Source organism: Salmo salar, chromosome 22 (genome assembly GCF_965601325.2).
Source record: "Salmo salar chromosome 22, fSalSal1, whole genome shotgun sequence".
In the NCBI taxonomy this organism is placed as follows: domain Eukaryota; kingdom Metazoa; phylum Chordata; class Actinopteri; order Salmoniformes; family Salmonidae; genus Salmo; species Salmo salar.
Window position 1 is genome coordinate 36,649,842 of NC_138312.1, and position 16,766 is coordinate 36,666,607.

Consider the following 16,766-nt stretch of genomic DNA (forward strand, 5'->3'; position numbering starts at 1 on the left):
CCACTTGTGTCAACACACTCTGAGTAACATTAGTTCCTTTACAATGTAGCTAAACACTAGCTAATTTATTAGTGTGTTATGTGAATTTCGTTATCAATGTTCATAAACTTCAATTAATCTACTCAGTCTGCAATCCAGAGTTTGTAAGATTCTGGTTGAATGAAACAGACGAGAGTCCCAGCTTAAAATAGTCAAAATGTTTATTCACGAGGGTACTCTGAAGTTCATTATACAAAGACATCCATTTTATAGTTCACTTCCTACCTACGCACATACATCCACATAAACAGTAGATATCCTACACACATACATCCACACAAACAGTAGGTGAGTTGTGTGCTTCTCCAGAGTTCTCACCACTGTGTATCACTACCCAGCGATGTTCGTTCCATTCCCCCGAGATTAGAGGAACCTTGAGAAGTACTCCCTGTCCTATCATAAGTTTCTCAGAGTTCTAGCCAGGTCGAGCCAAACACAGTCTTAATTGTTCTCGGTATTTTCGTAGGCACACACATACACACATACATTTCTCTTCCTCACAGGTCTCTACTAAACCTTATGGGACTTACGTTTAGTACTTTAATTATTCATTATACATGCTACATAAACTAATAATCACTAATAGTTAGGTTTCAGGGTAGAATTATTTAATCATTATCTTTAAACATATAAATTATTTTATCATAGTGTTAGTAAGAACTATTATTGCTCGCTGAATAACACAAGGTAGCAGGCCTTAACTATATAAATCATTATGATGATAACTAGTATAGGGTGATGTAAATTGTCATATCTACATTTTTCTTCTCTACCACAGATTCTTCTTCTTTAACACAAGGTCTCAGACTCGAAGATGGGGAAAATCTTACAACAAAGAAACAGATAGAGACAGAGTTGTCCTTGTCCATTTCCATTGTTACTTGAAACGTTAAAAAGCAAAGAAAAAGACAATCCCGTTCTAAATTAGGTATCTACAGTACGGGAAAAAAGTATTTAATCCCTTGCTGATTTTGTATGTTTGCCCACTGACAAAGAAATGATCAGTCTATAATTTTAATGGTAGGTTTATTTGAACAGTGAGAGACAGAATAACAACAAAAAAATCCAGAAAAACGCATGTCAAAAATGTTATAAATTGATAGGCATTTTAATGAGGGAAATAAGTATTTGACCCCTCTCAATCAGAAAGATTTCTGGCTGCCAGGTGTCTTTTATACAGGTAACGAGCTGAGATTAGGAGCACACTCTTAAAGGGAGTGCTCCTAATCTCAGTTTGTTACCTGTATAAAAGACACTTGTCCACAGAAGAAATCAATCAATCAAATTCCAAATTCTCCACCATGGCCAAGACCAAAGAGCTCTCCAAGGATGTCAGGGACAAGATTGTAGACCTACACAAGGCTGGAATGGACTACAAGACCATCGCCAAGCAGCTTGGTGAGAAGGTGACAACAGTTGGTGCGATTATTCGCAAATGGAAGAAACACAAAAGAACTATCAATCTCCCTCGGCCTGGGGCTCCATGCAAGATCTCACCTCGTGGAGTTGCAATGATCATGAGAACGGTGAGGAATCAGCCTCGAACTACACAGGAGGATCTTGTCAATGATCTCAAGGCAGCTGGGACCATAGTCACCAAGAAAACAATTGGTAACACACTACGCCATGAAGGACTGAAATCCTGCAACGCCCGCAATGTCCCCCTGCTCAAGAAAGCACATATACATGCCGGTCTGAAGTTTGCCAATGAACATCTGAATGATTCAGAGGACAACTGGGTGAAAGTGTTGTGGTCAGATGAGACCAAAATGGAGCTCTTTGACATCAACTCAACTCGCCATGTTTGGAGGAGGAGGAATGCTGCCTATGACCCCAAGAACACCATCCCCACCATCAAACATGGAGGTGGAAACATTATGCTTTGGGGGTGTTTTTCTGCTAAGGGGACAGGACAACTTCACCGCATCAAAGGGACGATGGACGGGGCCATGTACCTCCTTCCCTCAGCCAGGGCATTGAAAATGGGTCGTGAATGTGTATTCCAGCATGACAATGATCCAAAACACACGGCCAAGGCAACAAAGGAGTGGCTCAAGAAGAAGCACATTAAGGTCCTGGAGTGGCCTAGCCAGTCTCCAGACCTTAATCCCATAGAAAGTCTGTGGAGGGAGCTGAAGGTTCGAGTTGCCAAACGTCAGCCTCGAAACCTTAATGACTTGGAGAAGATCTGCAAAGAGGAGTGGGACAAAATCCCTCCTGAGATGTGTGCAAACTACAAGAAACATCTGACCTCCGTGATTGCCAACAAGGGTTTTGCTACCAAGTACTAAGTCATGTTTTGCAGAGGGGTCAAATATTTATTTCCCTCATTAAAATGCAAATCAATTTATAACATTTTTGACATGCGTTTTTCTGGATTTTTGTTGTTGTTATTCTGTCTCTCACTGTTCAAATAAACCTACCATTAAAATTATAGACTGATCATTTCTTTGTCAGTGGGCAAACGTACAAAATCAGCAGGGGATCAAATACTTTTTTCCCTCACTGTAGACTGCCACTCGTCACCATCACTAGAATAGTTATTTTTATGTTTTTGACTAGGTCTATATCTTTGTTTTATTCTAATGAATCAAATTAGTAATCAAACAATAGAAATCCTTGTAATTTTCTAAGAAATGTAAGGTATTTTTACGTTGCAATAAAGTTGACTAAAGGAGAAGCTCACCGTGGAGAGCCCTCGTTGTTCTCTTTGGTGTAATAGATCAGAGCGTGACTAGGGAGGTTTCTAGATAGTATATTTCTATGTTGGTGTATGTGTATGGTTACCAATTGGAGGAAGCTGATAATCGTTGCCTCTAATTGGGGATCATACTTAGTGTGTTCCTTTTCCCACCTGCGATGTGGGATATTGTTTTGTTTTGTATGTGTGCTTATGAGCGCTACGTATTTCACATTGTTATATCTTTGTTGTTTTGAGAAGTTTCACTATTATTAAAATGTGGAACTCTACTCACGCTGCGCCTTGGTCCAATTATTTATATGACGATCGTGACAGAATATCCCACCATTACAGGACCAAGCAGCGTACCCAGGAGGTGAAGGAGAGTTGGACATGGGAAGAGATACTGGGTGGATGCGAGACCCTTCCTTAGCGGGAGTCACCGAGGAGTAAAGGAGGACAGCGACGACGCTGGTCCGCGGCCACAAACAGCCCAAGGGCAACCCCAAGTTTTTTTTTGGGGGGGGCACAAGGGGCGGTCGGCCGAGGAGAGAGCCAGAGACCGTCTGGGAGTCGATGGAGCAGTTGGAGGAGGGATATCGGAGAGAGATGTTGGTTAGGTGTATTCTGCAGCACAGGCGCCCTGAGGAGCGTGTCATCAGTCAGGTTCAACCTGTGCCGGCTCCACGCACCAGGCCTCCAGTGTGCCTGCCCAGCCCGGTACGTCCTGTGCCGGCTTCCCGCACTCGCCCTGAGGAGCGTGTCATCAGTCCGGTGAAACCTGTGCCGGCTCCACGCACCAGGCCACCAGTGCGCCTTCCCAGCCCGGTACGTCCTGTGCCGGCTCCCCGCACTCGCCCTGAGGAGCGTGTCATCAGTCCGGTGCAACCTGTGCCGGCTCCACGCACCAGGCCTCCAGTGCATCTTCCCAGCCCGGTACGTCCTGTGCCGGCTCCCCGCACTTGTCCACCAGTGCGTGTGTACAGTCTGGAGTCTCCAGCGACGGTCTACAGCCCGGAACCTCCAGCGACGGTTCACAGTCCAGAGCTTCCAGCGACGGTTCACAGTCCAGAGCTTCCAGCGATGGTTCACAGTTCAGAGCCTCCAGTGACGGTCCACGGTCCAGAGCCTCCAGTGACGGTCCACGGTTCGGAGCCTCCAGTGACGGTCCACGGCCCGGAGCTTCCTGCGCCGGTGCCATGGCTGGAGCCTTCCACTGTGCCGATGCCCAGTCCAGGCATGGTGTCCAGTCCCGCTCCATGGCCGGAGCCTTCCTCTGCACCAGTGCTCAGTCCAGGCACGGCGTCCAGTCCCGCTCCATGGCCGGAGCCTTCCTCTGCGCCGGTGCTCAGTCCAGGCACGGCGTCCAGTCCCGCTCCATGGCCGGAGCCTTCCTCTGCGCCGGTGCTCAGTCTAGGCACGGCGTCCAGTCCCGTTCCATGGCCGGAGCCTTCCTCTGCGCCGATGTCTGAGCGGGTGCTGCGTCCCGCACTGGAGCCGCCAACGACTCTAGTTGACCACCCAAACCCTCCCCATCTAGTTTCAGGTTTCGCGGTCGGAGTCCGCACCTTTGGGGTGAATGCCTTTCTAAACAATCAGAAATTAGTATTCAACAATGCTGTGGTATAAATACAAATTGCTCAACGGTAACTTTAAAGTTACAAATTCTGTGTTACAATTAGTGACACGGATTTTGTACTAATGCAGATATTACAGATATGTGTTGTGTTAGTGTATTTATTTTCTCACTTGGATGTCGCGTTCAGAAGCTGACAATTAGATTGTCAGGATTGGTAACATTACATACTTTGTAGGTACACAATAATGACTATCCTACCGATCCTTGACTTCGTGTAATTTACAAAATAGCCTCCAACACTCTACTCAGAAAACTGGATGTAGTCTATCACAGTGCCATCCGTTTTGTCACCAAAGCCCCATATACTACCCACCACTGCGACCTGTATGCTCTCGTTGGCTGGCCCTCAATACATATTCGTCGCCAAACCCACTGGCTCCAGGTCATCTATAAGTCTTTGCTAGGTAAAGCCCGCCTAATCTCAGCTCACTGGTCACCATAGCAACACCCACCCGTAGCACGCGCTCCAGCAGGTGTATTTCACTGGTCATCCCCAAAGCCAACACCTCCTTTGGCCGCATTTCCTTCCAGTTCTCTGCTGCCAATGACTGGAACGAATTGCAAAAATCACTGAAGCTGGAGTCTTATATCTCCCTCTCTAACTTTAAGCATCAGCTGTCAGAGCAGCTTACCGATCACTGTACCTGTACATAGCCAATCTGTAAATAGCACACCCAACTACCTCATTCCGATATTGTTATTTATCCTCTTGCTCTTTTGCACCCCAGTATCTCTACTTGCACATCTATCACTCCAGTGTTAATGCTAAATTGTAAATTATTTCGCCTCTATGGCCTATTTATTGCCTTACCTCCCTACTCTTCTACATTTGCACACACTGTACAGTTGAAGTCGGAAGTTTACATACACTTAGGTTGGAGTCATTAAAACTCGTTTTTCAACCACTCCATACATTTCTTGTTAACAAACTATAGTTTTGGCAAGTCGGTTAGGACATCTACTTGAGTCAATTGGAAGTGTACCTGTGGATATATTTCAAGGCCTACCTTAAAACTCAGTGCCTCTTTGCTTGACATCATGGGAAAATCAAAAGAAATCAGCCAAGACCTCAGAAAACAATTGTAGACCTCCACAAGTCTGGTTCATCCTTGGGAGCAATTTCCAAACGCCTGAAGGTACCACTTTCATCTGTACAAACAATAGTACTGTAACGGCTGTCGTAATGTTCAAGTGACCAAATCGAAGGCGGGATGTGAATACTCATCTTTTAATGATAATGAATAAAGTAAACACGGAAAACAATAAACAAGAACGACTAAAGACAGGTTAACAGGCTATACTTACAATAATAGCAGTGCTAACGAAACAACCCACAAACCCAGATGACAAACACACTCCTAATATATGACTCCCAATCAGGAACAACGATAACCAGCTGTCCCTGATCGGGAGCCACACAGACCAACATAGAAACAGACATCCCAGAACACACATACACAGACTTCTTCTGCCACGTCCTGACCAAAATACTACACAACTACTCCCTCTGCTGGTCAGGACGTGACAGTACCCCCCCCTAAAGGTGCATACCCCGAAAGCACCTACAAAGAAACCACAAAAATCTCCAATACCACAACAACAACAAAAAATAATACCCCCTAAAGAAAAAGGGAGGGAAGGGAGGGTGGCTGCCGGCACTTGTGCTACACCCCCCCTCCCCAACCCACCTATCCTGGAGGTGGCTCTGGTTCCGGCCTACTACCCTCCAGACTGTAGGCAGACTCATTGGGTTCCGGGTCGCAGGCAGACTCAACCGGTTCCGGGTCGCAGGCAGACTCAACAGGTTCCGGGTCGCAGGCAGACTCAACCGGTTCTGGGTTGCAGGCAGACTCAACCGGTTCCGGGTCACAGGCAGACTCAACCGGTTCCGGGTCGCAGGCAGACTCAACCGGTTCCGGACAGTGGGCCGTCTCCCCTGGTTCCGGACAGTGGGCCGTCTCCCCTGGTTACAGACACTCTGGACGAGGCACTGTTGCTGGACACTCTGGACGAGGCACTGTTGCCGGATACTCTGGACGAGGCACTGTTGCCGGACACTCTGGACGAGGCACTGTTGCCGGACACTCTGGCCTGGTTTGATGCACTGGAAGCCTGATGCGTGGGGCTGGTAGTGGAGGTACCAGATTGGAGGTACTCACTTCCGGGTTAGCACGAGAGGCGGGAACCGGAAAGACTGGGCCATGGAGGCGCACAGGTGGCCTTGACCGCACCTCCTGCACAACCCGTCCTGGCTGGGTGGAACTAGCAGCCCTGTACGAGCGGGGTGCTAGTACAGGGCGAACTGGGCTGTGCAGGGGCTTGCTGGTTACCGTGCGTAGAGTGGGCGTAGGGTAGCCTGGTCCTAGGAGGCGTACCGACGACCAGACGTGCTGCGCAGGCATCCTCCTCCCAGGCTGGATGCCCACTCTAGCACGGCATCTGCGAGGGGCTGGAATAGAGCGCACCAGACTGTGCGTGCGTATGGGCGAGAGTGCGCACCTCAGCGAAACACGGCGCCCTCCACTCCATACGCTCCTCCATATACTCACGGGTAGCTGGCTTATGGCTCTTCCTTGGCCTAGCCAAACTACCCGTGTGCCCCCCCCAAAAAATGATTGGGGGTGCCTCTCCGGCTTCCTCGCCAGTCGGGTACCCCGGTAGCGTTCCCGGTCCTCACCAGCCTTCCTCCACGGGCCCCCTCCGGCCAGAATCTGTTCCCAAGTCCATTTTTCATGAGTGTCCAACTCAAAGTCATTTTTCTCAACCTGCCGCTCCTTTCTCCGCTGCTTGGTCTTGGATAGGTGGGTTGTTCTGTAACGGCTGTCGTAATGTTGAAGTGACCAAATCGCAGGCGGGATGTGAATACTCATCTTTTAATGATAATGAATAAAGCAAACACGGAAAAGAATAAACAACAACGACTAAAGACAGGTTAACAGGCTATACCCAATCAGGAACAACGATAACCAGCTGTCCCTGATCAGGAGCCACACAGACCAACATAGAAACAGACATCCCAGAACACACATACACAGACTTCTGCTGCCACGTCCTGACCAAAATACTACACAACTACTCTGCTGGTCAGGACGTGACAGGTACGCAAGGATAAACACCATGGGTGTCACGACTTCCTCCGAAGTCGGTCCCTCTCCTTGTTTGGGCGATGTTTGGCGGTCGACGTCACCGGTCTTCTAGCCATCGCCGAGGCACCTTTCATTTTCCAATTGTTTTGTCTTGTCTTCCCACACACCTGGTTTCAGTCCCATCCTTTACATGTTGTGTATTTAACCCTCTGTTCCCCACATGTCCTTGTCCGGTATTGTTTATTGTAAGTGCTTGTGCACGTTATGTCTGGTGTGCGTCGGTTTATGTACCCAGTTATTGATTGTTCTGTTTTCCGGTGGGTTTTTATTATTAAACTGCGCCGTTGGAAATATAGTTTTTGCTCTCCTGTGTCTGACTTCTCTGCCTCTAGTACGCACCCCTAACAATGGGACCACGCAGCCGTTATACCGCTCAGGAAGGAGACGCGTTCTGTCTCCTAGAGATGAACGTACTTTGGTTCCAAAAGTGCAAATCAACCTTGTGAAGATGCTGGAGGAAACAGGTACAAAAGTATCTATATCCACAGTAAAACGAGTCCTATATCGACATAACCTGAAAGGCTACTCAGCAAGGAAGAAGCCACTGCTCCAAAACCGCAATAAAAAAACGCCATAAAAAAGCCAGACTATGGTTTGCAACTGCACATGGGGACAAAGATCGTACTTTTTGGAGAAATGTCCTCTGGTCTGATGAAACAAAATTAGAACTGTTTGGCCATAATGACCATCATTATGTTTGGAGGAAAAAGGTGGCGACTTGCAAGCCGAAGAACATCATCCCAAACGTGAAGCACGGGGGTGGCAGCATCATGTTGTGGGGGTGCTTTGCTTCAGGAGGGACTGGTGCACTTCACAAAATAGATGGCATCATGAGGTAGGAAAATTATGTGGATATATTGAATCAACATCTCAAGACATCAGTCAGGAAGTTAAAGCTTGGTCGCAAATGGGTCTTCCAAATGGACAATGACCCCAAGCATACTTCCAAAGTTGTGGCAAAATGGCTTAAGGCAAACAAAGTCAAGGTATTGGAGTGGCCATCACAAAGCCCTGACCTCAAACCTATAGAAAATGTGTGGGCAGAACTGAAAAAGCATGTGCGAGCAAAGAGGCCTACAAACCTGACTCAGTTACACAAGCTCTGTGTCACGTCCTGACCAGTATAAGGGTTAATTGTTATGGTAGTTTGGTCAGGACGTGGCAGAGGGTATTTGTTTTATGTGGTTCGGGGTGGTGTTTTTGTAGAAGGGCGTTTGATTTATTATTTCCGGGTTTTGGTTTATGTTCTATGTTTATGTATTTCTATGTTTAGTCTAGTGAGTGTATTACTATGTTAGGTTAATGGGGGTTTGGGACTCTCAATTAGAGGCAGGTGCTTCCTCGTTGCCTCTGATTGAGAGTCCTATATATGGGTAATTGTTTGGTGTAGGTTTTGTGGGAGATTGTTTCTTGTCTAGCGTGTGTGAGCCTGAGAAGACTGTTCGTTGATCGTGAGTTCGTTTTGTTATTTTGGTGTTCATTTTGAGTCTAATAAAAGTTCAAGATGAGCAACCACATACCTGCTGCATTTTGGTCCTCCTTTCCCGACGACAACCGTAACACTCTGTCAGGAGGAATGGGCCAGAATTCACCCAATTTATTGTGGGAAGCTTGTGGAAGGCTACCCAAAACATTTGACCCAAGTTAAACAATTTAAAGGCAATGCTACCAAATACTAATTGAGTGTATGTAAACTTCTGACCTACTGGGAATGTGATGAAAGAAATAAAAGCTGAAAGAAATAATTCTCTCTACTATTATTCTGACATTTCACATTCTTAAAATAAAGTGGTGATCCTAACTGACCTAAGACAGGGAATTTTTACTAGGATTAAATGTCAGGAATTGTGAGAAACTGAGTTTAAATGTATTTGGCTAAGGTGTATGTAAACCTCTGACTTCAACTGTACATAGATTTTTCTATTATGTTATTGACTGTACGTTTGTTTATATGTAACTGTGTTGTTGTTTTTGTCGCACTGCTTTGCTTTATCTTGGCCAGGTCGCAGTTGTAAATGAGAACTTGTTCTCAACTGGCCTACCTGGTTAAATAAAGGTGAAATAAAATAAAAAATAAAAAATAAAACAAGTAGGTACCCCTCAAGATACATTTAATTTTAATTAGGTAAATCCTGTGTGACACCTAGTAATTACATTGTACGTACGCAGATATTACATGTGTAATAGTGTGTTTATTTTCTCCCTTGGATGGTTCTTCCAGATGCTTTGTAATTAGGGCCACGTTGTCAGGATGGGTAATGTACTATATAACAACACATTAATTACAAGCACCCCTCAAGATACACTTCATTTTAACTAGCTTAATCCTGTTTAACACCTAGTAATTACATTGTACTTACGCAGATTTCACATGTACTCTGTGGTGTACTACTGTGTATATTTTCTCACTTGGATGGTCCTTCCAGAAGCTTTAAAATTAGGGCCAGGTTGTCAGGATGGGTAATGTACTATAAAAGTACACATTAATTACAAGCAAGGACCACTCAAGATACTCTTCAAGTTAACTAGCTAAATCCTGGGAAACACCTAGTAATTATATTGTTCTGATGCAGATTTTACATGTACTCTGTGTTTATCCTCACACTTGAGGCCGACACCTGTATGGTAGACCCCAGTCAGTGAGATTAACCTACACCTTATCTATTTTTGGAAACTCAACCAAGTTAACCCATATGGTACACTTTTTGGGGGCCAGTGCTAGCAACAACATTGAGTGGAAACGTTGAAGTGTGCAGTCACGGGTAGGTTATTAGAGCCTATGTAACTTCGGGACACCCAGCGCATCTGTCCATGAGATTACAACCTTGTGATAGTTATTACTGAATCGGAGGCAGCTGAGAAGAAACAAAACACAAAATTGGTGAATTTAGTGGAAACTTACCCATTTGTAACAAGTGTGGTAACAAGCATTTGTTGTTACACCTCTGTAATTACAGACTGCAATTACCACCAGTTACATGTTGTTACAGTGTAACTCTGAGTTATTATAATTAACTACACTGTTGTTACAGTGTAATTATACATGTAATTACACTGTAATAAGGACCCCTTAAAATGAACTGTTACCCATTTTCTCATTCTGTCATTATGGGGTATTGTGTGTAGATGGGTGAGAATCTTTTGTTGATTTAATCCATTTTTAATTCAGGCTGTAACACAACAAAAGGTGGACTAAGTCAAGGGGTATGAATACTTTCTGAAGGCACATTGTTTGGTAAAGCTGCCAAATATTAATTTCTGATGGTTCCTTATTCTGTATATATAGTGTATATAAGCCACTAGGAAACCAGCGCAGATAAACACTATTCCTGCATTTTCACCCTTTAAAAAGGAAGAATCGATCAGCCAATTCGTTCAAATGTCCTATCTAGGTATTGACCACTTTAAAATAAAAAAACTTCATATGCTAACTGTAGATCAGTGTTCCTTTACAATGAAGGAAATGAAACCAAACCACAGGCTGCCAGTGCCATGTGATCACTTCAGTGTGTGAGATTTTGACTGTTTTGAGGTTCTGGCTGTTTTCACAGCTTCTGCACACTCCTTTAGAGCGTAAGCTCACGTCTTATCTAGGTTAATCTATTCTCTTCTTTTCATTTGCTCTGCCCACAGAATTGAAGTAAACACATCCTCTGCGCTACTGTCATTGAGTATAGGCTACACGTCTATCTCTCAAAAATATATCACCTATCAATCATCCGATGTTCAATTTGTGATGGTTTTGTTGAAGGACTTCACCTAGGCCTAATGATTACACGTCACACGTCAATCTCTAGTAAGGTTAACTCAAACAGGTTTCACAACCATTCTCAAATTGAGCAACTGAGTGTACACCGTGTGCCAACGGTGCCAGCGGGTCACAGATAATGCCATGAGAAAATGACAGGACGTTTGTTCTCATCACTGCGAGCACAGAGAGCACCAATGGAAACTGACAGATGCCTCGTACCCTGTCGCCTAAAGCAGTGCCTGGCAGTGAGATTAAAGTGTAATGGGCCATGCTTCTCATTTCATGTGGTGTGATTGACAGAGAAGGAAAGTCCCAACGGTGAGGCCCTCAGCTTGTCCACAGTAACCCTCAGCCTGACCCCCTGCAGAAAAAACTACTTTCACTATAAAGTGATATGGGTTTACTAAAGGAACCAATTGAGAAGGAAACCACATCCTTGCCAGAGAGCCCTCTTGGTCAAAAGATAAGGATTCTGCTAGGCAAAATCATCTCATCTTCATTAGTGATCAAATCAAATTGTGTTTGACTAAAAGTGAAATGCTTACTTACGGGCCCTTCCCAATGATGTATGCATTTTGTATGTGCTAATTTGAAATAACTGTGACTTGATACTTTGCAATAACTTACACTGAACAAAAATATAAACGCAACATGTAAAGTGTTTGTCCAATGATTCATGAGCTGAAATAAAAAAATCTTATTTCTCTCATTCTGGGCACAAATTTGTTTATATCCCTCTTCCTTTGCCAAGACAATCCATCCACCTGACAGGTGTGGCATGTCAAGAGGCTGATTAAACAGCATGATCATTACACATTACACACACTCTAAAATGTGAAGTTTTGTCACACAACACAATGCCACAGATGTCTCAAGTTTTGAGGGAGCACGTGTAACAGTGTAGGTTCTGTCCCTCTCTTCACCCCAACCCGGGCTCGAACCAGGGACCCTTGCACACATCAACAACTGACACCCCACGAAGCATCGTTACCCATCGCGCCACAAAAGCTTTGTCACACAACACAATGCCACAGATGCAACGCAAGGGGAAACCCTACTTCAAGTCTCAGAGCGAGTGACGTCACCGATTGAAATGCTACTAGCGCGCACCACCGCTAACTAACTAGCCATTTCACATCGGTTACACACACCCCCCCTTTGACCTCCTCCTTTTCCGCAGCAACCAATGATCCGGGTCAACAGCATCAATGTAACAGTGTAGGTTCCGTCCCTCTCTTCGCCCCAACCCGGGCTCGAACCAGGGACCCTTGCACACATCAACAACTGACACCCCACGAAGCATCGTTACCCATCGCGCCACAAAAGCCACGGCCCTTGCGGTGCAAGGGGAAACCCTACTTCAAGTCTCAGAGTGAGTGACGTCACCGATTGAAATGCTACTAGCGCGCACCACCGCTAACTAACTAGCCATTTCACATCGGTTACACACGCAATTGTCATGCTGACTGCAGCAATGTTCACTAGAGCTGTTGCCAGAGAATTGAATGTTAGTTTCTCTACCATAACCCGCCTCCAACGTCATCTTAGAGAATTTGGCAGTACGTCCAACCGGCCTCCCAACCACAGACAACGTGTATGGCGTTGTGTGGGCGAGCAGTTTGCTGATGTCACTGTTGTGAACAGAGTGCCCCATGATGGCGATGGGGTTATGGTATGGGCAAGCATAAGCTACGGACAACAAACACAACTGCATTTTATCGATGACAATTTGAATGCACAGAGATACCATGACGAGATCCTGAGGCACAATGTCGTGCCATTCATCCGCTGCATCACTTCATGTTTCAGCATGATAATGCACTGCCCCATGTCTCAAGGATCTGTACACAATTCCTGGAAGCTGAAAATGTCCCAGTTCTTCCATGGCCTGCATACTCACCAGACATGTCACCCATTGAGCATGTTTGGGATGCTCTGGATCGACGTGTACGACAGCGTGTTCCAGTTCCCACCAATATAGAGAAACTTCGCACAGCCATTGAAGAGGAGTGGGGCAACATTCCACAGGCCACAATCAACAACCTGATCAACTCTATGCGAAGGAGATGTGTCGCGCTGCATGAGACAAATGGTGGTCACATCAGATACTGATTGGTTTTCTGATCCATGCCCCTTCCTTTTTTTTGAAGGTATCTGTGACCAACAGAGGCATATCTGTATTCCCAGTCATGTGAACTCCATAGATTAGGGTCTAATGAATTTATTTCAATTGACTGATTTCCTTATCTGAACTTTAACTCAGTAAAATTGTTGAAATTGTTCCATGTTGCGTATATATTTTTATTCAGTATAGTTTTCAGTGACTTGGTATGACTATTAAGCATTAAACTGTGAAGTTAATTGTCCATTTCAACAACCTGCCATCATTCTGATTAAGTGGAACAGAAGGTCAGGTCTGGGCTCCAATGCAGTTTTTTCACAAGTCTGAAGGGAACTTCGGCTGAAGTACAGTTATGCTTTAGGTTCCCACAGACTGGCATCTACCCCAAGCTTCTCAAGACCATTTGAAACTGGATGATTCATCGTGCAAATGCAACTGAAAAAACATGTGGGCATGAATGAACATTTGAACTTTCAAGTCATATAACCAGCCAACAAATTCCCATGCGAAGAACTCTTCTTATCTCAATGAAGTTTCATTTTGTATCATTTATGAGAGTATCTGTTTTATCAATCAAAGTGGTTGTTATTTTGTTGCCACTGGTCAGCAACCAGCACTCTAACTTGCAAATACAGCAGTTTGCCACTGATTTGAGTGCAAGTCCAATCATTTTGAGGAAGCAGAGAAAACATTGTTGAGCTTTTGGATCTATTTTGATTGGTAAGTTTGTTTTGATGAGTTACCTAGTCACTGAAGAAATAAACTGAGAAGTGTTTTGACTTCTCAAGATGTTACTATGTAGCGTGAACATGTAATGCCTATAAAAGCTATGAATGGTAAAGTTATGTTATAAAAATAAGTATTTCGATACAATAAAGTTATAGGAACTACTTTTGAGGAAATTTTATATATTACTTTTTTTTATTATGCTTTCTTTCAATATGCCTAAAATATAGCTTAAATCATTTTAACTTTGTTTTAATTCTTCTGTGTTGCTTTACTGTAATAAGTACACACAAATCTAATCGAAGCATTACAGTTGATATTAACCTCATTTGGAATGTTTTCAGCTGAATGCCCATTGTTAAACTGCAAAAAGACTTTATTAGCAAGTAGTTATTAGCAATCATATAAACACCCAATTTATTACAAAAGAGTATATTATTTTTATTTATAATGCTTAAAATATCATCTTACTAATGATATGAACATGGAAAACCATTAAGAATATTATTGCAATAGTTTTCATACAGCAGAAAGGAACCACTAACAAATTAATGTGACTGTTAACAAATTACTATTTAATATTACTATGAATTTACGAATGTTAACAATCATAATAAACAGGCTACTGGTGAATTAATCATATTCAAAATATGGTTGTTCGGTTAAAAAAATAAAGCAAAATAAATAAGAAATATAAATGCAAACATCAATTCAAACTATTAATGATAATGAAATAACTATTATACATAAAATATATTGTAGTGAATGCTTTCACTGAACTTTTGAATTACATACAGTAACACCTAAAATCATAATACAAAATTATTCACCTCAACCTTTAGGGCTTTGGACTACAAAAATGCTATAAAATGTGTAGAACCCTGCTATCAGACTTTCTGGTCGAACGACTGGAAACGAGTTCTGGAGGCTGTTGTGCCACAGCTCTCTGAGGTGCCGTTGTAGGAGAAGTCGGTGGACGAGGCATAGCCCTGGTGCAGCCCACGCTTACGCACGCAGCTCAGGAACAGGCTTTCCGCCTGCCGTCTGAAGTGGTGGTCCAGGAGCAGGTAGATGGCCGGGTTCACGCAGCTGTTGAGGAACGCCAAGCAGCAGGAGAGAGTGAGGCCCTGACTCAGGACAGACTGGGTCTCATTGCTCAGATCGGCCCCAGACAGCCTGAAACCAATTAGGAGGGTCTTGAAGATGTTGAAGGGAAGCCAAGACACCACGAAGGCCACAATGATGGTGAAGACCATTTTGAGAGAGTGGCGGCGGCGGGCTTCCGTGCGGGGGTTGCCCGCGGCAACACAGTGTCGGCGCAGGCGGGCCAGGAGGGAGCTGTAGCAGAGGAGGATGATGAACACCGGCAGGGCGAAGGTCAGGAAAACCGTGGTCAGGCTCAGACCCAGGAAGAAGGACGACTCTTCGTCCTCCAGACAGAAGGGTTCACCGTTCGGGGTACGTACGCTACGGTACACCAGGGAGGGGGTACCCAGAGCCAGGGATAGCAGCCAGACCACGGCGCAGGTGAAACGCACACACTGGCTGCTGCGGAGGAAGCGGGAGTCCATGAGGCGCACCACTGCCAGGTAACGGTCCACGCTCATACAGGTCAGGAAGAAGATGTTGGAGAAGCGGTTGACGGAGATGATGTAGCTGCTGAGTTTGCAGAGGAGGTTCCCAAAAGGCCAGTGTCCCTCCTGACTGGAGGAGACGGCCCACAGTGGGAGGGTGAGGACAAACACCAGGTCCGCCAGCGCCAGGTTAACCACAAATGTATCCACCAGACGCCCACCCCTCTTCCCCCTGCTGCCCATGACCATGATCACAAAGAGGTTTCCCAGGAAGCCTGAGAAAAACATGAAGAAATAAAGCAGTGGCAGGTAGATGTGAGAATGGGGAAGACTGGAGTTGGAGTGCTCCCCAAGGTTGGTTGGATTGTAGCTGTAATTGTACAGCATGTCAGTGTCATTGTCATCGCTGTAGAAGTAGTTGTCGTTATCATACATTTCCATTCTGTGGTCAAAGAGAAGTGTCTCAGCTGCTTGCGCTCTGTGTGTCTGGCTGGCAAGCTCAATACCTCTAGACATACTATCCTGCGTCACATTCTTAAAAACCACAGACAAACTGTCAGGTTTTCTTCTGTGATCTCTAGCATGATCTCTGTATGTTTTCAATCTGGCATATTCTTGCACAAAACTCTGACACAAATTACTACTATTTCTCATGATAATCTTTTACAATATACTCTATTTGCATATCAGTTTTCAAATAGAAACACTTAAGATGCTTCCTTACATGCAGGCAACAAGTCTGCTTTTTCTTGCTTCTTGCTTAGCAAGAAGAAACATAAAAACATATCAAGAGAAAAAGTACATGTACAATCTGGGCAATGGCATTGAACGAAAATAATAAAAAACAACCAAGGACTGAATTAAAGCTGCAGATCAAACAATAAAAGCTAAAAACACTTGACAGGGACAGGATGTTTATGGTATTCAAGGGGTTGATGTAGGCATACTTTAATTATGATTTTGTATATATTAAAAAACCTACATTCACAGAGTGGATTTGTGATGCAGTGCCTTAGACCGCTGCGCCACTCGTATTACTCATAGTCTCTTGTGTGAACGGTGTGAAAACAGCAAACACTGTTATCAAAT

General features: G+C 44.6%; 1 protein-coding gene across 1 annotated transcript; it reads right to left on the reverse strand.

Annotated features, from left to right (window-relative positions):
- Positions 1-14,379: 14,379 nt before the first annotated feature.
- Positions 14,380-16,143, reverse strand: LOC106583244 (C-X-C chemokine receptor GPR25). The gene has a single exon (XM_014167194.3). The coding sequence runs from the start codon at positions 16,116-16,118 to the stop codon at positions 14,991-14,993; it is 1,128 nt and encodes a 375-aa protein (XP_014022669.2). The 5' UTR covers positions 16,119-16,143; the 3' UTR covers positions 14,380-14,990.
- Positions 16,144-16,766: the final 623 nt, after the last annotated feature.